This window comes from Taurulus bubalis (genome assembly GCF_910589615.1).
Source record: "Taurulus bubalis genome assembly, chromosome: 3".
In the NCBI taxonomy this organism is placed as follows: Eukaryota; Metazoa; Chordata; class Actinopteri; order Perciformes; family Cottidae; genus Taurulus; species Taurulus bubalis.
In genome coordinates this window covers 15,802,020-15,818,951 of record NC_136591.1, presented here as the reverse complement: position 1 = coordinate 15,818,951, position 16,932 = coordinate 15,802,020, and the positions used below count along the sequence as shown (strand labels likewise).

Here is a 16,932-nt window from a genome sequence, read left to right as displayed (position 1 = left end):
GTAGAGTTTAATTCTGCATGGACGTATTAATTGTCTGTCACTGCCAACGATGCTTGCTGACCTGTATGATGTGAGTCAAAGTGTGCATAGTTGTCTTTTTAATTGACCTCAATGTAGGTCAACATGACCATTTTCTTTTCTCCTCTTCATGAGAGTTTTATAGTTATAACAGGTAAAATAGCAATACAATGTCAAGAATTGTCTTTATTCTTGTTATACAATTTCATAAATACAACAAACTATAGTTTTTGTATATATAATATGGCTATATATGAAACTTATATCGAATAGGTTTTTGCGGCTCCAGACAATTTTTTGGGGGGTGGAAAAAAGGCCAAAATGGCTCTTTGGATAGGTAAGGTTGCTGACCGCTGGACTAGCTGTACGTGAAATAGGTTGTTTTAGGTTTTTTCATCGAACTAGAGGCAAGGCTTTTTCTCTTAGTCCAATAAATATATTGGCATTATCAATGTTGCACATGAAAGAAAACCAGAACTACAATAACAAAATATATTACAGGATATATCATATCACAATTTATATAACCCAGTGTCTGGTTTGCCTTGTGTAATTGAACTGCTGGTAGGTGGTTTGTTCGTCCTCTGGTTCCGGCGTTCCTCCATGCAAGAATTTCCGCATTGACCCTGTATCAATGTAGAAATACAAGGGAAATGAACAGGAAACATTTCTTATGAAAAGACAACATTTCTGTCACAGTTCAGCTGCCCCTACTCTTCTGCCACAAAGTAACAAAGTCCCTGGGACAAAAAACAACAACATCAAACCGTGACACGCTGCCACTTCAATAAGATATTAATTATTTCAGATGGAGACTGCACAAGGCTCCAACACTTACCTCCATACACATAATGATCAAAGCACTACAAATTAATACTGATCCCATCCAGTCTTGCTGGAGTTTATTCTGCTTATGAAAAGGCTCTTGTTTCAACACAAGGCTCTTGTTTCAACACTTCGATCAAAAGTACCATTGTAGTTCAATGTTAAAGTTAGGTTAAAATCTTAAGTTATACTTTTTAACCTTTCCCTCAGTCAAACTGATTTAACGTTAACAGGCTGCTCCTGGCTGATCGCCGCTGGCAGGGATCACCGGTCCCGCTCACGACATACGTATCTTTTCAAATGAATCTTGACAAACAGGCCACAGATGTGATGCTTAAACAACTAACTTCTCGCCTGAAAACATCCTAAAATGATATTTAGTGACTCCATAACAGTAGTATTTAGAAAATGTAAAATAACAATTGTGCGCGTTCTCTTCCGCCATTGTTCCCCATTTCAGGTGCGAAATGCATTCCGGGATATTGGCTGTCTCTAGTACGCACAAGTCTCCTCCGATGCATCCCCGGTAAAATGGGCGGATTAAGTCACATCCGGGCATTTGGTCCGCGCTTGGCGGGAAGCGGACTTTTGAATTGGAACAGTACTTTGGCAGCAATTGATGACGTTTCACAAGTCCACGAGAACACAGAGAAGTACAGAGAAGAATATTGAGAAACGACCTATCTCTTACTGACCTAGTCAGCTCATTCAGTGCACCTGTTAGTCACACCCACCTCATCAGCTCAATCACTTTCACTTTCCCACTCTGCTGCACCTACTCTCTTTAGTATTTAAACCCTAGTCTCACACACGCACTGCTAAATCGTTCTCCGTCCAACCTGGCCTGTTTGGGCTTCTCCACCTTGCCTCTGCCCCGGTAGACAATTCAGCCTTCTGTCCCCCACCACGAGATTCTTGCCTTGCCTCTGCCCCGGTAAATTGCCACAGCCTTCTGTCCCCGACCACAAGAATAGCCTCTGCTTCCTCTGGTTTCTGTCTGCCTTCTACCCCGACGGCCTGGGGTCGGGGTAGAACAAAAAAAACAACACAAAAACCTGTTTTATTGTAGGTCCAAACAATTCAAGTAATCAATACAGGACAAGGCTGGTGCAGCAGGCCCTGCTGCGTGAGGGAAAGAGCGTCAGAGGACGACACTCCCATTGGTGCCGCCTTTTAAGGCCCTCTCGGAGGCGGACTGTCCCAGCTCCTCCCACCAGTTACTAATAATGGCCTACTCATTACTAAATCTATTCTTTTTAGAAACTATGGCTCCAACTGCATAGACTTTAATCAATATGTTGATTGTGAACACTGCCTGTTTCTCCACAGGTTTAGTATCGATGAAGGACGGACGTGGACCATTCACAACTTCACCAGCACCTCCGTGTTTGTCGATGGACTCCTGAGTGAACCAGGAGATGAGACCCTGGTTATGACGTGAGTAAATCCCAATTTCAAAAATAAATTAAAGCTGCAAGCTGCGATGAACGGGTCCTTGACGGGGCGCTGGCAAGAAGCTGCTCACGCGGCCAAGAATGTCTGCGACGTCAGCCCTGTGTTAGTTTTTGTGCGTGGACTGCTAACTTGATATGATGGAGGCTGGAGGTGAATGTGGTGGAAAAGAGTCACATTGGTTCATACTGCAATGACGACTGACAGAAGAAGAGAGGAGAGCAGTTTTACTATTTGGATAGAAACTATGTCATTGGCTGAAGGAAATCATCCGGGAGACTGGTATTTGTATCCTAAGTGGAAAAAATCACATGACTCAATCGTTACATTAGTCACTTGGTAGTGTGTGAGTCAGGTTATCTTCGACCATAAAAAAAATTGTTGATCATGGTTACAGTCTGTACGAACTAAATTTGATACAGATTGGATTTGATATTTGTGATTATAGTTGTGTCACACAGCTGTCTATTTGCGGATATGTGTTAATTTTGTTTCTGTGTTGTGTGTTTGCAGTGTGTTTGGGCACATCAGCTACAGGTCCGACTGGGAGTTGGTCAAAGTGGACTTCAGGCATTCTTTCCCCCATCAGTGTACAGAGTCTGAATACGAGCTCTGGAAGCTCACAGACCTGCAGGTAATGCACACATACAAATACAGTACATACACACATAATTACCAGTACATGTGTGTTGCTTAACTAAATTCAAATTTTTCTATCGTCACCGTCAGGGAGAGAAGTGCATTATGGGTCAAGAGCGGAGTTTCAGGAAAAGGAAGGACACTGCATTCTGTATCAAAGGAAAAAGCTACACATCAGCTCTCACCACCAAAGCTTGCCAATGCACAGAGAGAGACTTCAACTGGTGAGCACTCCAGAGATGAATGTGTTGTAAATCTGTTATGTTGTTAATTCTGTACACGTGACATCTATTGCACTTCTATCCATCCTGAAGAGGGATCCCTCCTCTGTTGCTCTCTCTAAGGCTTCTTCTTTTATTTTTGTTTCTCCCCCGTTTTCTCCAGGACACTCGCATCAATTTAATGATGTTAGGGTCCTGGGAAAGAGGATGTTTACTCATTATGTTTACTATTCTTCTATCATATCTGTGTGTTTGTGGTGTATGTGTGTAGTGACTATGGTTTTGAACGGTCCCCAATGGAAGGCAATCGCTGCTTCGCTGACTTCTGGCATGATCCAGATTCACCACCCGAAGACTGCCATCTAGGACAAACCTATACATCCAGCACTGGGTCTGTACATTATCTTCATCACACAAACACATTTTCCAGGAGTGAGATGAGAAGATCAATATCATTCTCATTTCTATACGCTAATTATGGAGCTGGAGTCAAAATAGTTACAGCACTCCCTCTAAACCAATATATTTTTGTTTACGTTTCACTTAGTAAATGGATTAAATAAATGACATAAAATGTGTCAATAATAGAGGTGTAAATGGACACAAAACTGATTCTTCAATATGTACCTTGGTTTTGGGGTCATGGTTTGGTATGTTTGAAGTACAGGAAAGAAAACAAAAATAATAAATATCATTATGCAAAATACCAGGTGGTAATCCAGGTGTCCCGAGACACCTGGATTTGTAATAATAACAATAATAATATTAATAGTAATGAATACTTAAAAACTATATTTAAAAAACATTAACAACAACAACAGTGGCTCTTTGGCTACTGAAACATGTAGGGCACAACAGAGTAAACAATGCACACATGAACCTTGAAGCTCTACCATATAGTACTTCAATCACTTTGATATATGCTTTACTTCAATATTGTCCACGATCAAGTATGGTTGCATTTAAGCAGTGAGAAACAATCCTATCATAAATCTTTGTCTTTGGAGCTTGACTACGCTTTTACAGATGATAAACAAAACTTTCTGCCTAACTCACACTCCAGCTGTTTGGGTGAAGGACTTACCGAACGGATGCTACATTCCAAAACCAAACGTCCTATACCAAACGGTTGGGACGAACACATGTTTCCTTTAATCCATAGTTAATAAATTAGTTTTAAGCTTAATCCTTAAACTTTAGACAGAATCAGACTAACAGTTTCCTGCTGCTTCCAGCCTTTTGTTGTTGTGCTAATTGCTACCTATCTCCAGCTACATCTTAAGACACAGGTATAAAATTGATATTGATCTTCTCATCTCAATGTCTGAAAAACAAAAACATAATCCTATTTCCAAAAATGTTGAACTGTTCATTTCAGGAGATGCATACACCTCCACACTCTTACACTTGCGCTGTCCTCTACTGTGTTTCAGCTACAAGAAGGTGATATCTAACATGTGTGAAGGGGGACTTAACAAGCAGCATAGTACCAAACAGCACAACTGCCATCTGTTGCCCCCAAAAGGATTACAGGTCGGCATCAAAGGTCAGATGTTGGCCGTGGCTCCTGGTGATGACATCACTTTCATTGTCCACCAGGAAGAGGTACGATTAAAGGTTTTATCGTTTCATCCTTTCCTTCCTTCTATTCAATTTGATTCGGCTGAAAGTCCTCATTTGTTCCGACCAGGGTGACACCAGCAGCACTAGGTACCAGGTGGACCTCGGCGACGGGGTTTGGGCCATCTACCAGAACCTAACAGTGACAGATGAGCCCATCCAACATCGTTACAAAAGTCCAGGCGTTTACAAGGTCACTGTAAAGGCCGAGAACATGGCAGGGCAAGACGAGGCCACCATGTACATCCAGGTCACAGGTCGGCCTACCAGTCACTGAATGTTTTGCATATATGGTTATTAGACAACTGCCATTTTTGGAAGGTAGCCTTTTGAAGGAAGATCCAAGTCAAGTCTCAATTCTAGGAGTATTGATGTATTGGATTTAATGGGAAAAAAAAATGTCTTCTCTTACAGCTCCCCTACAGGAAGTGCACCTGGAAGTGGTACCCATCACTGGGAGAAACCATGAGGTTAATCTGACAGCCATAGTCCTTCCCACTGAGGCCAACCTGTCTGTCTTCTACTGGTGGATTGGAGACTACCAGCGGGTAAAGGACACATGACAAACTTCATCTAATTAACTTTTATCTTAAATTTCTACAGCTTTTCCCCCCTTGAAAACCACATTATCACATAATGTTTTTGGCCATTTCGGGGCAGCAAAACAATCGGAAAAAACAACATTTACGTATCATCAGCTTCTAGAGTTCTTATAGCAAACATATGTGAAAAATATTATTTATATCCAGCAGATAGAGAGCAACAATATCCACCTAAGTAATGATTGAATATAAGCCCAATATTCACACTCTTTTAGATCTATTTTTCATCTAAAAAATAAAACATGTCTCACTTGGACATTGTGTGAAAATGAATGGCATCAGTGTTGGGGTTGCAGATTGCAAATGACTAAATACCCCTCTATGAACCTTTTCCAAGCATGTCGATGAACTACAGTAGCGTTCAGATCGGGATAGGTATCTCAGGGATTGTATTACTGCTAGGAGCTACAACTTATAAATACTGGGTTCTTTATCATGAATAAATAATTCCTTTTAATAACAAATATATAATTTGAAAATTACTAATAAATAAACATCAGTAGCGTCTGGGTTTATCAATACTCTGGCCTTTAATAGTTTAATACTGGTGACTGTTAAATGCAGATTTTCAGTACCAATCATTATCTTTAGATAATAGTAAAACGCAAAAGACTCTTGCTAGAGCAAGTGTTCGGTTTGTCCATTCTGGGCTGCTTCTGGGCATACATGGCGGTGCAATGTTACGTTTCCCATTATCAGGGTTAGTTTGAAATATCAGTTGTAGGCATAAGGATGACTGTTTAGCCCAATTCCAACATGTCATTATAGAAGCCATTTTGTGACCCCAGACTTTTCAGACACATCCCATACACAGTTGACCTAACTAACGGCCGACCTGTTGTGACTTTCTCTTGTAGCCTACGCTGACGCTGCAGAACAGCCTTTTGACTCGTTTCCCAGAGACCGGAGAGGTTTCAATCACTGTCCAGGCTTCTAATGGCCGATCTATGGTGCAGGATACCAGGACAGTTCGAGTCTACGGTAACTATTTAATTTGAAAGAACCTAATTGTAGAGTTGGGTCGATGTAGGACCAGATATTGACTGAATATAGGAATGAAACTAAAATAATTTATTTGTTTTGGTCAATCAATTTCTGACTATTCCTTCCACTCCTCAGTTGTTATAGTAAATTCAAAAGATTTTAAACTTTACTCTCAGAAATATTTGCATCAAGGTAAATCTAAAACTTTCATAATGAAATATAATGAATAGAGTTTTGAATAATGACTGTGATGATTGCTAACAACTCCTTTGTTTTGTCCAATCCCAGATAACTTTCAGGTCATCCCTCTGAGTTTCAGCACAAGCCTGGACAACTTCAACCCCAACATTCCAGAGTGGCGAGAGGACATCGGCCAGCTGGTCACCAAAATACTCGTTAAGGTAGGACTTAAAAAATAGGTTTTGAATTATGCTTTTCTTAAGTAAGAGTGCATAATGCATAAAATAATGGAAATAATAGAGGAAGCACTACCTCACATGAAGACACAAATCAGCAATGAAATAGTAAGAAAATAAACTAATTTAGGACATAGACATTTAGGAATCTACAGCAACACTTGCTAAGGTTGTGGCTGCATAGCTATTGTCAATGCTAACATTGATAATCACAATGACACTTTTAACATTCTGTTTTTATCACGTAAACAAAGTAGTATATTGTTTACATGTATTCACCATCATTGTTTTAGGGTGTTAGCATATTATCATTTGCTAATTTGCAAATGTACATAGGCTGGTGGCATGGTGAACGTTGGACACACTGACCTGGTCTGACCTGATGATGATGCTAGAAAAAGACTAAATAGCCACTAACGTCGTAACGTAATTTATTATGAAGTGGACATGAATCCAATTTCATTGTAATCCAATCTATTTCAACACCACAAATGTCAGTAGACTGGCAAGTCTACTGAAATTTGGTTCAGAAGATTAGAAATTGAAATGTAGTTTAAATGTCGGGAAAATATGAAGATCTATTTTACTTTATAAAATTTGATGTGTCAAAGGTTTTAGAAAACAGTTAAACATTTGAATTTAATTTATTTTAGTTGTTTTTTTGTCCATCTGACAGATATTAAATCCATTATTCAGTCTTATTTTTGCACTCGACCAATTTATGGGGAAAAAAACATCTGGCTCTATTGCTTCTAAATGATTTACTATAATTACCTGCTAGTACAACATATCAAATGATATCTAACAAAACGTTACTCATTTTCTGTCTGTTTTCCTACGTCCATCTAATGTGTAAATAAAAGTACTTAATAATTAGCTGCCTGTGGCCTCTGGCTGTGTCTATGAGAGCAGTGTGTGGGTCACGTACCAAAACGATCAGTCAAGTCGATCAAGTCAGATGAAGCTAAAAAAGCCAAGAACTGTTCACATATGCATATTGATTAATGCAGCTTTATTGACTTCTGACTGACCTTTAACCATCTGACCTCAGACCACAGGTGTCCCTCTGGAGTCCCTGGTTACAGTGGTGAAGCCAGGCCTCCCCACCACTGCTGACTTGTACGTCCTGCCACTGGACAGGAAACCAGCCAAGACGAGCATGTTTCTAGATAAGGTACTGTAGCGTGAACAGAGGTCCTGCCCCGGGGAGAGGAGGGGAAAGAAGGGGCGGCGCACCTTGAATTAATTGCGGATGCGCAAAGCCGCCGCTGATCCTGACCTGCGGTCTGATACACTATGACAGAGTACTTTAAGTCAGTATCAGTTCTGGATTTTTACTCTTCTCTCAAAGAGGAGAACTTTCCACACATGAGAGGCATGCTCAGAAGATGCTAGTTCTCTTTGGATCTACCTACACATGAGAACAAACATTCTCAGTGATGATGAAGTTCAACACATCATCACTGAGAATGCACATCCAAATCCTCTGGCACTGATACCTGTCAGCTGTCCTTCACATCTCCACCTCATTCAACCAGACTTCAATGCACTGCAAGCTCAACACAGACTGGACTTTTCTCACTGAGTAAGAAAAACTGAACTGGAAAACATCAAAAGCACTTATTGCTTTTGCATAGTTTAATCAATTGCTGGTCTTTAACATACATATTTAAGGTAAGGTTTAAAAAAATGAATTATATTTTTTACATTATTTCCTTATTGTAACATGTATTATTACCAGCAGCTCAAAACCCATATACTTTACAGTGTTTTAATAGAGTAATAACATTAATATTGAGTTCATTTAATTAAGTTCAGTTTTTTTTTTCCTGATCCACAGCGTATTCCAGCCATCATACAAGCCTTCAACGGCAACAATGTCAGCTTTGTTGTGCGCGGAGGACTTCAAGTGCTGGTGAAGCTAGCCGATCCGAACGCAGGTACCGTATATTTTCTTTGGTGTGCTTTTTAAAACTAAATTTTTTTTAAATGTTTTTTAATTCCATGTTATTGATTTAATTTCCAAGGGCTAGGTCTAATTGCTAATGACTCAACAGATACAGCAGCAGAGACTGGTGCGTTCATAAACCATACACTCGTAGCTTTATCTTTGGAGGCTTAAACCCAAGGCTCTTTGATTTCTGTGGGGGGGGGGGTTCTTTCCTGGTTTACGAACAAACCCAAATCCTGTACAGTCTTCTCTGCTCTGCTGTGCTTTCTCGTCAACCTGACCATCCTGTCCTGTTTTGTTTGAGGAATATCTTTAGTTCAGTTGGATGTTTGATGTTTGGATGTTGGTGTTTCTTACCACTTCTGTACCTTTGCTCATACATCAGACTCCAGTTGTTTTCTTTCTCACTATACTTTCTGGACTTGCATTTTTTTAATCAGAATAATGTTCTTATTATGCAAATATTATGCCTTTCTATTGATTATTTTGTGTATTTATTACCCCAGGCTACCATGGAGTTGTTGGAGGTCCAGGTTTCTGGGCCCTTGCAGTGATTTTCTCAATTAGCATCATCGCCACCGGCTCCTTCATCCTTTACAAGTTCAAAAGGTAAGCCATATCAAAGGTTGTGCCATGTAAAAATGTGAAATAATGAAATCCTTGGACTAGATGGATTCCCCACTGAATTTTAAAATTACTTTTGGCTAACACTATTCAACAGAATGACAGATGAGATAACAATTGAATCCATCCCCTATCATATGAACACCTATCAAATAAGGACCCAGTTCACTAAACAAATAAAAATAATAATAATAATAGGCCCATTTCCTTATGTATCAGAATCATCCCTCATTCACACAGAAAAAAAAGTGTTTAAGGCAGGTATTTATTAAGTAAAACAGTTATTTTCAATCTGATAAATATATCCCACCAAAATAACTCTAAAACGATTTCTTCCACACCATGGAGCGTGGGCATAGGTTGCATGGACCCATTTAACAAATGCAAACGATCGTACCGGTTCTTGGGTTTGCACATGTCTAATGTCTACATGTCTAGCCACGAATGTTTACATGAATCAATAATCCATAACGAATATAGTGATGTCCTCTACCAAATTAAACAGCAAAGCTTGGACGACAAGACTAAGTAAGCCAATTCTACATGCTTCAAACACAACTCAACCACCAAGGATAAACGTAACATAATAACGTAACATAAGAAGGACTCGAGAAGACTTGAAAACCAACGTGAGAATTATGGCATTGTGAACAATAGGCCTGGGTAGCTTCATGCTACGCGCAAACGCCGGACCTCTCCGTAAACCTCACAACCCACGGATTCAGACGCTACCTTCCAATCTCTTCTCAGACAAAGCATCAGCACAAAGTGTAAAGCACGACCCCGTATCACAAAAACAACAAATCTCACAGTCCTTTGCTTTGGACTGAAGATGCATTTCCCCCACTGTTTTTCAGGAAGCTCCCAGGTAGCCGTAATGTCTACGCTCAGATGCACAACGAGAAGGAGCAGGAGATGACTAGCCCTGTCAATCATAGCGAGGACACCCAGCACATCATCCAGGGTGAGGAGTTCATTGACGATGACCTGGACTCACAGACTCTAGGTAACGCAGGAGGTAGCACCGCCTTCCGTTCCCTTATAAGGACCACTAACCACTGCTACTAAAACTTCAGCCATAACACCAGAAGCTAACACACACAGGTACTGGAGGAGTTACACTTTGTCATCTTGTTAAAAGCTTTTACCTAGAAAACTTATATTCAACTTTTTGTTTTGCCTCCAAGATCAAAAGGCATCACCTGCATGCGCATACCATAGTCAAATCATATCATAAGCAATATCATGTTCACTGGTGTGAACTTAACAAGTATAATATCACTTTATGGGAGAAATTAAGTTTTGTTGCAATTGTTACCAACTTAAATGTGTTTTATAACAATTTGAATTCATCATTGATCAAATCAAGACATTTCTGTTGTGATTTATGAAATTAGTATTTGTTTGTGACTCATGCACCTCATTCGAAAAAGCAATGTAAGGCTATGATTTGATAGCAAAATCAGGGATGTAGTGGAAGTTTAACAGAGGTCACCACTTATGGGATATTAATATTAATATCCCCAGGAAGAATTAAGAATGTATTTATTCTTTTTTTTTTATCCAGCGTATCATACGGCTGGATTAAAAAAAACCCGTCCTCACTGACATTGACCGGCATTTAAATAGTTACCATTTCCAACTGTAAATGGTAACTATTTAAATGACAGTTTGTCATTGTTAATTTTAAATGAATGTCAAATTGATATGAAGATCACATTTTCCTGTGGAGTTTTCTATTTTGTGGTGCTTTGAAGAAATGTTTTGATGAGCTGATCTGTTATGTTTGTCTCTTATTATAGAACGTATATAAGACGTTGACAATCATTTTAATGAATTGAAAATCTTTTTAACGAATTGACAAATGCCAAATATTAGTTTATTGGTTAGTCTTCTGTAAGGATTTGCTGCTTTTTAAATGTCATTCTAAATGTAATATCTTGGGTTTTGGACTGTCGGTAAAGGTCAAAAAGACATTGGATGGAATATTCCATACTGGTATGAATTACTACAAGCATGCCACCAAGAATACACATTTGCCATCCTGCTGACGGTGTCCATGAATGGATAGTTGGTGGCAGCAATATGCCAAGAAAAAAAGCAAATAACACTGTTGCAATGAGACTGTGAAGGCAACATTTTTGTTTCTGTACTGCTGCTGTAAAAATGTCAAACATTTCCCTCCACTTGTTATTCATTAGCATTGCTCATATGTTTGTCTCTGTTCTGTTTCTCCTTCCCTCTTGTTACCAGGCAGCCATTCCGGTGTGGTCCTGAGCATCAACTCCAGAGAACTACACAGTTACTTGACCAGCTGATGGCTGCCAGGCAATGCTAACAAGCAATGCTAACAAGCTAGACTAACAAGCATCGGGACTCCACTCGGCCTTCCTCCTTCCCTCTCCTCTACTTGTTTTACCACACAATGGCTTCCTGAACCCTTCAGCAGCTATAATGTGATTTTTGTTTTGTTTGTTGTTTTTAAGGTGGGGGCATGTTGGGGGTATGGAGGTCTTGATGGCGTCACATTAAGGACTCTCGCTTATCTGTGTTTTGAAAAGAAAAAAATCTTGTCTCTCACTTGCAAACACTCAAAAGCAGTGACTAACGACACTGGTTTCCAGTAATATTCACAGTCAGAGAATGTTGAATCATCCATTACCAAAAGACCATTGTCACTGAAATTAGATAATGGCCTAAAATGGGTGCACTATGATGATTTTCAAGGGGTTAATAGTAAAGAAAAAATATCTTTAATCTCATCCCTTGTTTTATTCACCCTTTGCTTCCCACACATGGGCAATAATATGACAGTGTTAGCATGCAAGATGGTGTTGCACTTTCTTAAATTCACATTTCACAGCTTCTACATTCATAATCGCAACAGAAATGTCTATAAAAAGCATTGTTCCTTTTTCAAAATCCCACTGCATTCATGTTCTTGTATTCTCGTTTATCACTCACGAATTGCAAGAAGTTTTTGTGTGGACTTGAGCAACACCTTTTGAAGGAGCTCATTGTCTATCCCATGGTGCCTATAACGGCAGATGTTAATCTGCGCATTGACATTTCCAATAAAGACGAGATTATTTATTTCTAATTTGAGTATGTTCCTTCCCCCTCCTTCCCAAACTTTCTGCGTCAGAGTTCCCCTGGAGTCGTGAAGGGAGTGTAGTTGATGTATTTTACTGTATCAGCCTATATTAGGCACAGCCCGCAGTGGAATAATGGCTCCTTTTAAGGTTTGGTTTGTTGTATGTACATGTTTAAATATGAACAATCTCTACTTTGTACAGTTCCCTTTGACATGAGTTTGGGAGTGTTTTACACGACTACCAAAATACACAGCAATTTATTTTGGAGCAAATATATTTGCTCAGTGGAAAAATATCTCAAGTTTCCTTTTCCATGTATCCATTTCGAATCCAGTGTAAAAATTGTATGGTCTTCACTGTTAACTGGAAATCATTTCCTTCTAAAAAATACTCGCAACTACACAGTGACAACTATATGGATATAGATGCACAGTTTTTTTCTCAGTTTTACTGGTTATTTCTGTTGCTTTTGATGAAGTATTTTTGTTTGTCTGGTTGCACTAATGATGCTGCGACACGTACCAAACAAAGCAACTGAACAAGTCTACAGACTAAATCAAAATGTCTTTGGGTTTAAAGCCTTTGCAGACTACCAATGCTACCACCCCTTTGTTTGCCTTGATACATACAGCTCTTATGATTCACTCATTCTGATTTACACCTTTTGTACATATTCTGTTCTTAGTTTTCTTGTGATGAGTTGTCATGTATCAGTGCCCCTAAACTTAACAAAGGGGAAAGTGGGACTTATGATATTCCAATATAGTGAAGAGTATCACACCTGTGATGTTGACCACACCATTTTTTATTTTCCTCTTTCTTTTTTGGGGTTGTTTGATGTATTGATTTTGTTATTAAAATAATTGTGTTCTCATCAGGAACGTATTGCACTCAACCTGCATCCTGGAATAAATCACTCTCATAACTTGTCTGTTGGTTTTATCAGATGCCTTTGAATCTGCAATTCAAAGACAGCTACTTGAGAAAATTATGTATACTATGTTTTCTTTCACAAAATCCCCATTTGAGCTATGCTCAGCCAGAAACATCTTTTGGGAGCCTAAAATGAGAAATGGCAGCTTTTGGCAGTACAGTGGTGAAAACTCGTATATGTGCTGTGCAGGTGTTCATAACAACATAAAACTTGAAATTAAAATCTGCTGTTATGAAGCACTTTCAGGAATAAAATCATGTAAACTATGTTTTCTTTCAGACAATCCACTTTTGGACTAATCTTAACCTGAAACATCTTTTCACTACTTCACTGCTTAAAATGTTTAGCTTGACATTGAAGTGGTGAACACACATTCGTCAACATCAAACTGGTAAATGTGCTGTTCTGAGGCACTTTCTGAAAGAAAATAAAACACTTTATAATAACTACACTATATATAGCATTAGTTAAGTATGAGTAAACACTTAATTCATCATTTATGAAGCATTCTTACACAATAGTTTGCAGTTCATAAACACAGATGTTTTATTCTTGATTAATAAGAGTAAGACTAGTATGCACATTATTGATTATGAGTATCTAGCTAGTTAGCCAGCTAGTCACTAAAAGAGGCCCTGGACAGGCATGCGCCACCTCAGTAAGTAGACCATTATAATGTGTACGTGGCAGCAAACTAAGAAACATACTCACCACTCGTGCCACTGACGGCCATCGCCTCCCATCACCTGATCGGTATTCTTTTGACTTAGTTTGGAGTTTTCCGTAGCGTAAATGCACTGTTGTACCCGGTCCATGAGCAAAACGTGTGTCCCACGTTGATACGTATGAAGAGGGATTTGCCATTGTCCCAAGTTGATGTGTTGAAAGTGGAATAATTTGATTTATTTCGCGGATCAAATCATAACCTCTTGGATGTTGTCCTAAAATCACCACCGTCGAAAGCATTCTTTTATGCAAACAATGAGCAGAGAACATAAGTACATTGTTTGCATCTTGCAATAAATATTTATACGTTCTTTATCACTTTGTGTTGTGTCTATTTTCCTTTTCTGTTAAGAAGATATGATACTTTTGTTAGCTTTGAGGCACTGCTGGCCTTTTTAATGTCATTTATAAACGATTCGGAAGGTACTCCTCACTTTAGATGAGGTCACACAAATACTTAACTATAACGACTAGCAACTATCTGAATTAATCATAAATTGCAGTATTAAAACGCGTTTATAAAGCACATGTTATTATGTTAACATCTTATTAGTCATCTATAAGTCCTTAATAATTGGTTTGTAATACATGTATTACTTTACAAATGGGGAATCCATCATATATAAAGTATGAAAACCCAATCATGAAATGCATAATAGTTAAGCTTATTAATCAAGAATAAAACATGTATAACTGTGTTTATGAATAGCATACTAATGAGTGTTAATGTTAAAGGAACAATGCTTTATATATGATGAATTAAGTGTTTACATATTGCCTTTATTCTCATAGATGCAAGTACAGAACCTGTCAAAGAGACAAACTTCCTACTGATATGGATCATTTACTATGATATAGATTTCATTGTAAATTATTTCATGGTATATTCATTTATTATGAAATATACTGTATATAGAAATATATGGTATTAAATACATTGCAATGTGAGGCTAATTTCAGGATTTGAAACAGCGAGGACAATGTTATCAGGTGGGTAAGATCATTGAGATTTGTGTATCCAGAGACAACATGGTGGAAAGAGGTCTGAAGTTATCACCATTAATAGCAATGGTAAATGGAATATTTAACAAAATATAGACATAAATTCATTTAATCACAATAATAATTACTTGTTTGTATAATGTATACTGTATTAATTAAGGCACTTTACAGGAGGAATGACGCACCATGAACTGTGGTATCCTGGGAAATTGTATAATGTGTTGTGAATGCATTAAAAGGAACAATTGAATATTTTTGGTATGAATATTTAAGATTGAAGATGCTTCTGACATGACCGCTCACTTCCAAGACATTCTGGATTGTGGCACACAGGCAATGACATGGAGCATAAATTGACAAACATTTTAAGCTTAAGAAAACATATTAAGGTATCAAATAGTACTGCTGTTGTAACACATTGTAGTGTGGCCTATGAGGCCTTGTGTGGTAAATTGTTTCTTAAAAAAAAATTAATATAATCATAATTGCTTATTGTTTCTATGGTAAAAATGAACTAGAGGCCAAGGCACTCCAATAAAAATGCTCCAAATCTATTTATCTTACTGACAAAGCTGTACACTGATAACATCTCTCTCAAGGAACAAACACAGAACAAAGAAGTGAAACAGCTTTTAACAGAAAATCATCGAAACGGTTTAGAACAGCTGTTTCTGATGTAGAGGCTCATTTTAAATGAGCCTTAGAGGACTTGATAAAGTCAAAGCCCCTATTAGGAAAGCCCCACGTCAGTGGTGGGGCCCTAAAGTGTGGCTGCAGGTTTGCCAATATCCACACAAAATAAAATAAACCATGGATAACAAGCCAATTAACAAGTCCCGACTGCTTGAATTAAACAGAAAATAAGCCTGTAGGAGTAGTTGCCGATTTCGAACACCAGGGGTAGTCCTCTGGATCACTACATGATCTGTGTTTGTCGGTCATGATCGTATGAACTCGTGAGCGGCCGAATGGTGCGTCACTTTTAATTATTGCATTAGGCTCGTTCGAAAGAACTGCGCGAAAAAACTGTGGTCAAGTCGGATAGTTTTAAGCTGCCTTCAAAGAATACATAGGACGTCACAGAACTAGTCACTTCCTGTTAATTCCGATCTGTAGTCTACTTGTAGTTTACAGACCTCATTCGCATTTATTCATATGTGTTTGTAAATATATATTTATGTAGAAATGTGTGTGTAGCTGCATCCTTTCTTCTTTTTTTGTCTGCCTGTGAAATACATTACTACTGGTTTTGATATGTGTTATATAAATAAGCTTTGTTATCAACCACACAAGATGTGTTTTCAGATTAAACATGAGACTAATAGTCAACAATCGAGTGTTAAGTATTACAACTACAAATAAAATAAGGATTTTCTACAACACGTGATGTTTGCTGTCAAATGTGATGTTTGAGCCAATCAGGTGATGGTTTCAGGTGATTATACACAACATGATTGAATATTAGGTCATATTTCTGCTAATAGATGGCCCCAAAATCCAACACACTGGTCCTTTAATAAGTCCATGTTTTTTTTTTTTTAAATGGACCTCTCTCAGCTGGTGTGAGCTGCTCAAAGGCTCCATTCAGTCAGTTGTCTTAATGTGTGGATGAAGTGGGGAAGACAGAGACACTAAATGTGCTAAGTGTAAAAGGTAAGTCCTTACTTTAGAAAACACACACCAACAAACAAAATACAAGATCCACTTTCCAGCTATTTGTTTCTTTTTTTTATCCAAAAATGAAACATTTGTTTGCACGTTGTTGGTATTCAAACTGCAATGACATTTTTGTATTCAAAATCTTCAGTCTAAAAGACTGTTTG

At 38.4% G+C, this 16,932-nt stretch overlaps 1 protein-coding gene across 1 annotated transcript in view; it reads left to right on the top strand.

Moving 5' to 3' along the window:
• Nucleotides 1-11,670, top strand: part of sorcs2 (sortilin-related VPS10 domain containing receptor 2) — a gene marked incomplete at both ends in the record, with an annotated part of 185,409 nt that extends 173,739 nt beyond the window's left edge. Inside the window, 15 exons of the mRNA XM_079215636.1 lie at nucleotides 2,173-2,280; nucleotides 2,809-2,929; nucleotides 3,025-3,158; nucleotides 3,427-3,546; nucleotides 4,589-4,760; nucleotides 4,846-5,032; nucleotides 5,190-5,323; nucleotides 6,235-6,358; nucleotides 6,650-6,762; nucleotides 7,829-7,951; nucleotides 8,618-8,717; nucleotides 8,805-8,852; nucleotides 9,235-9,337; nucleotides 10,165-10,370; nucleotides 11,606-11,670. Coding sequence (XP_079071762.1) covers nucleotides 2,173-2,280; nucleotides 2,809-2,929; nucleotides 3,025-3,158; nucleotides 3,427-3,546; nucleotides 4,589-4,760; nucleotides 4,846-5,032; nucleotides 5,190-5,323; nucleotides 6,235-6,358; nucleotides 6,650-6,762; nucleotides 7,829-7,951; nucleotides 8,618-8,717; nucleotides 8,805-8,852; nucleotides 9,235-9,337; nucleotides 10,165-10,370; nucleotides 11,606-11,670 — 1,858 coding nt within the window. The remainder of the gene's footprint in view (nucleotides 1-2,172; nucleotides 2,281-2,808; nucleotides 2,930-3,024; nucleotides 3,159-3,426; nucleotides 3,547-4,588; nucleotides 4,761-4,845; nucleotides 5,033-5,189; nucleotides 5,324-6,234; nucleotides 6,359-6,649; nucleotides 6,763-7,828; nucleotides 7,952-8,617; nucleotides 8,718-8,804; nucleotides 8,853-9,234; nucleotides 9,338-10,164; nucleotides 10,371-11,605) is intronic.
• Nucleotides 11,671-16,932: the final 5,262 nt, after the last annotated feature.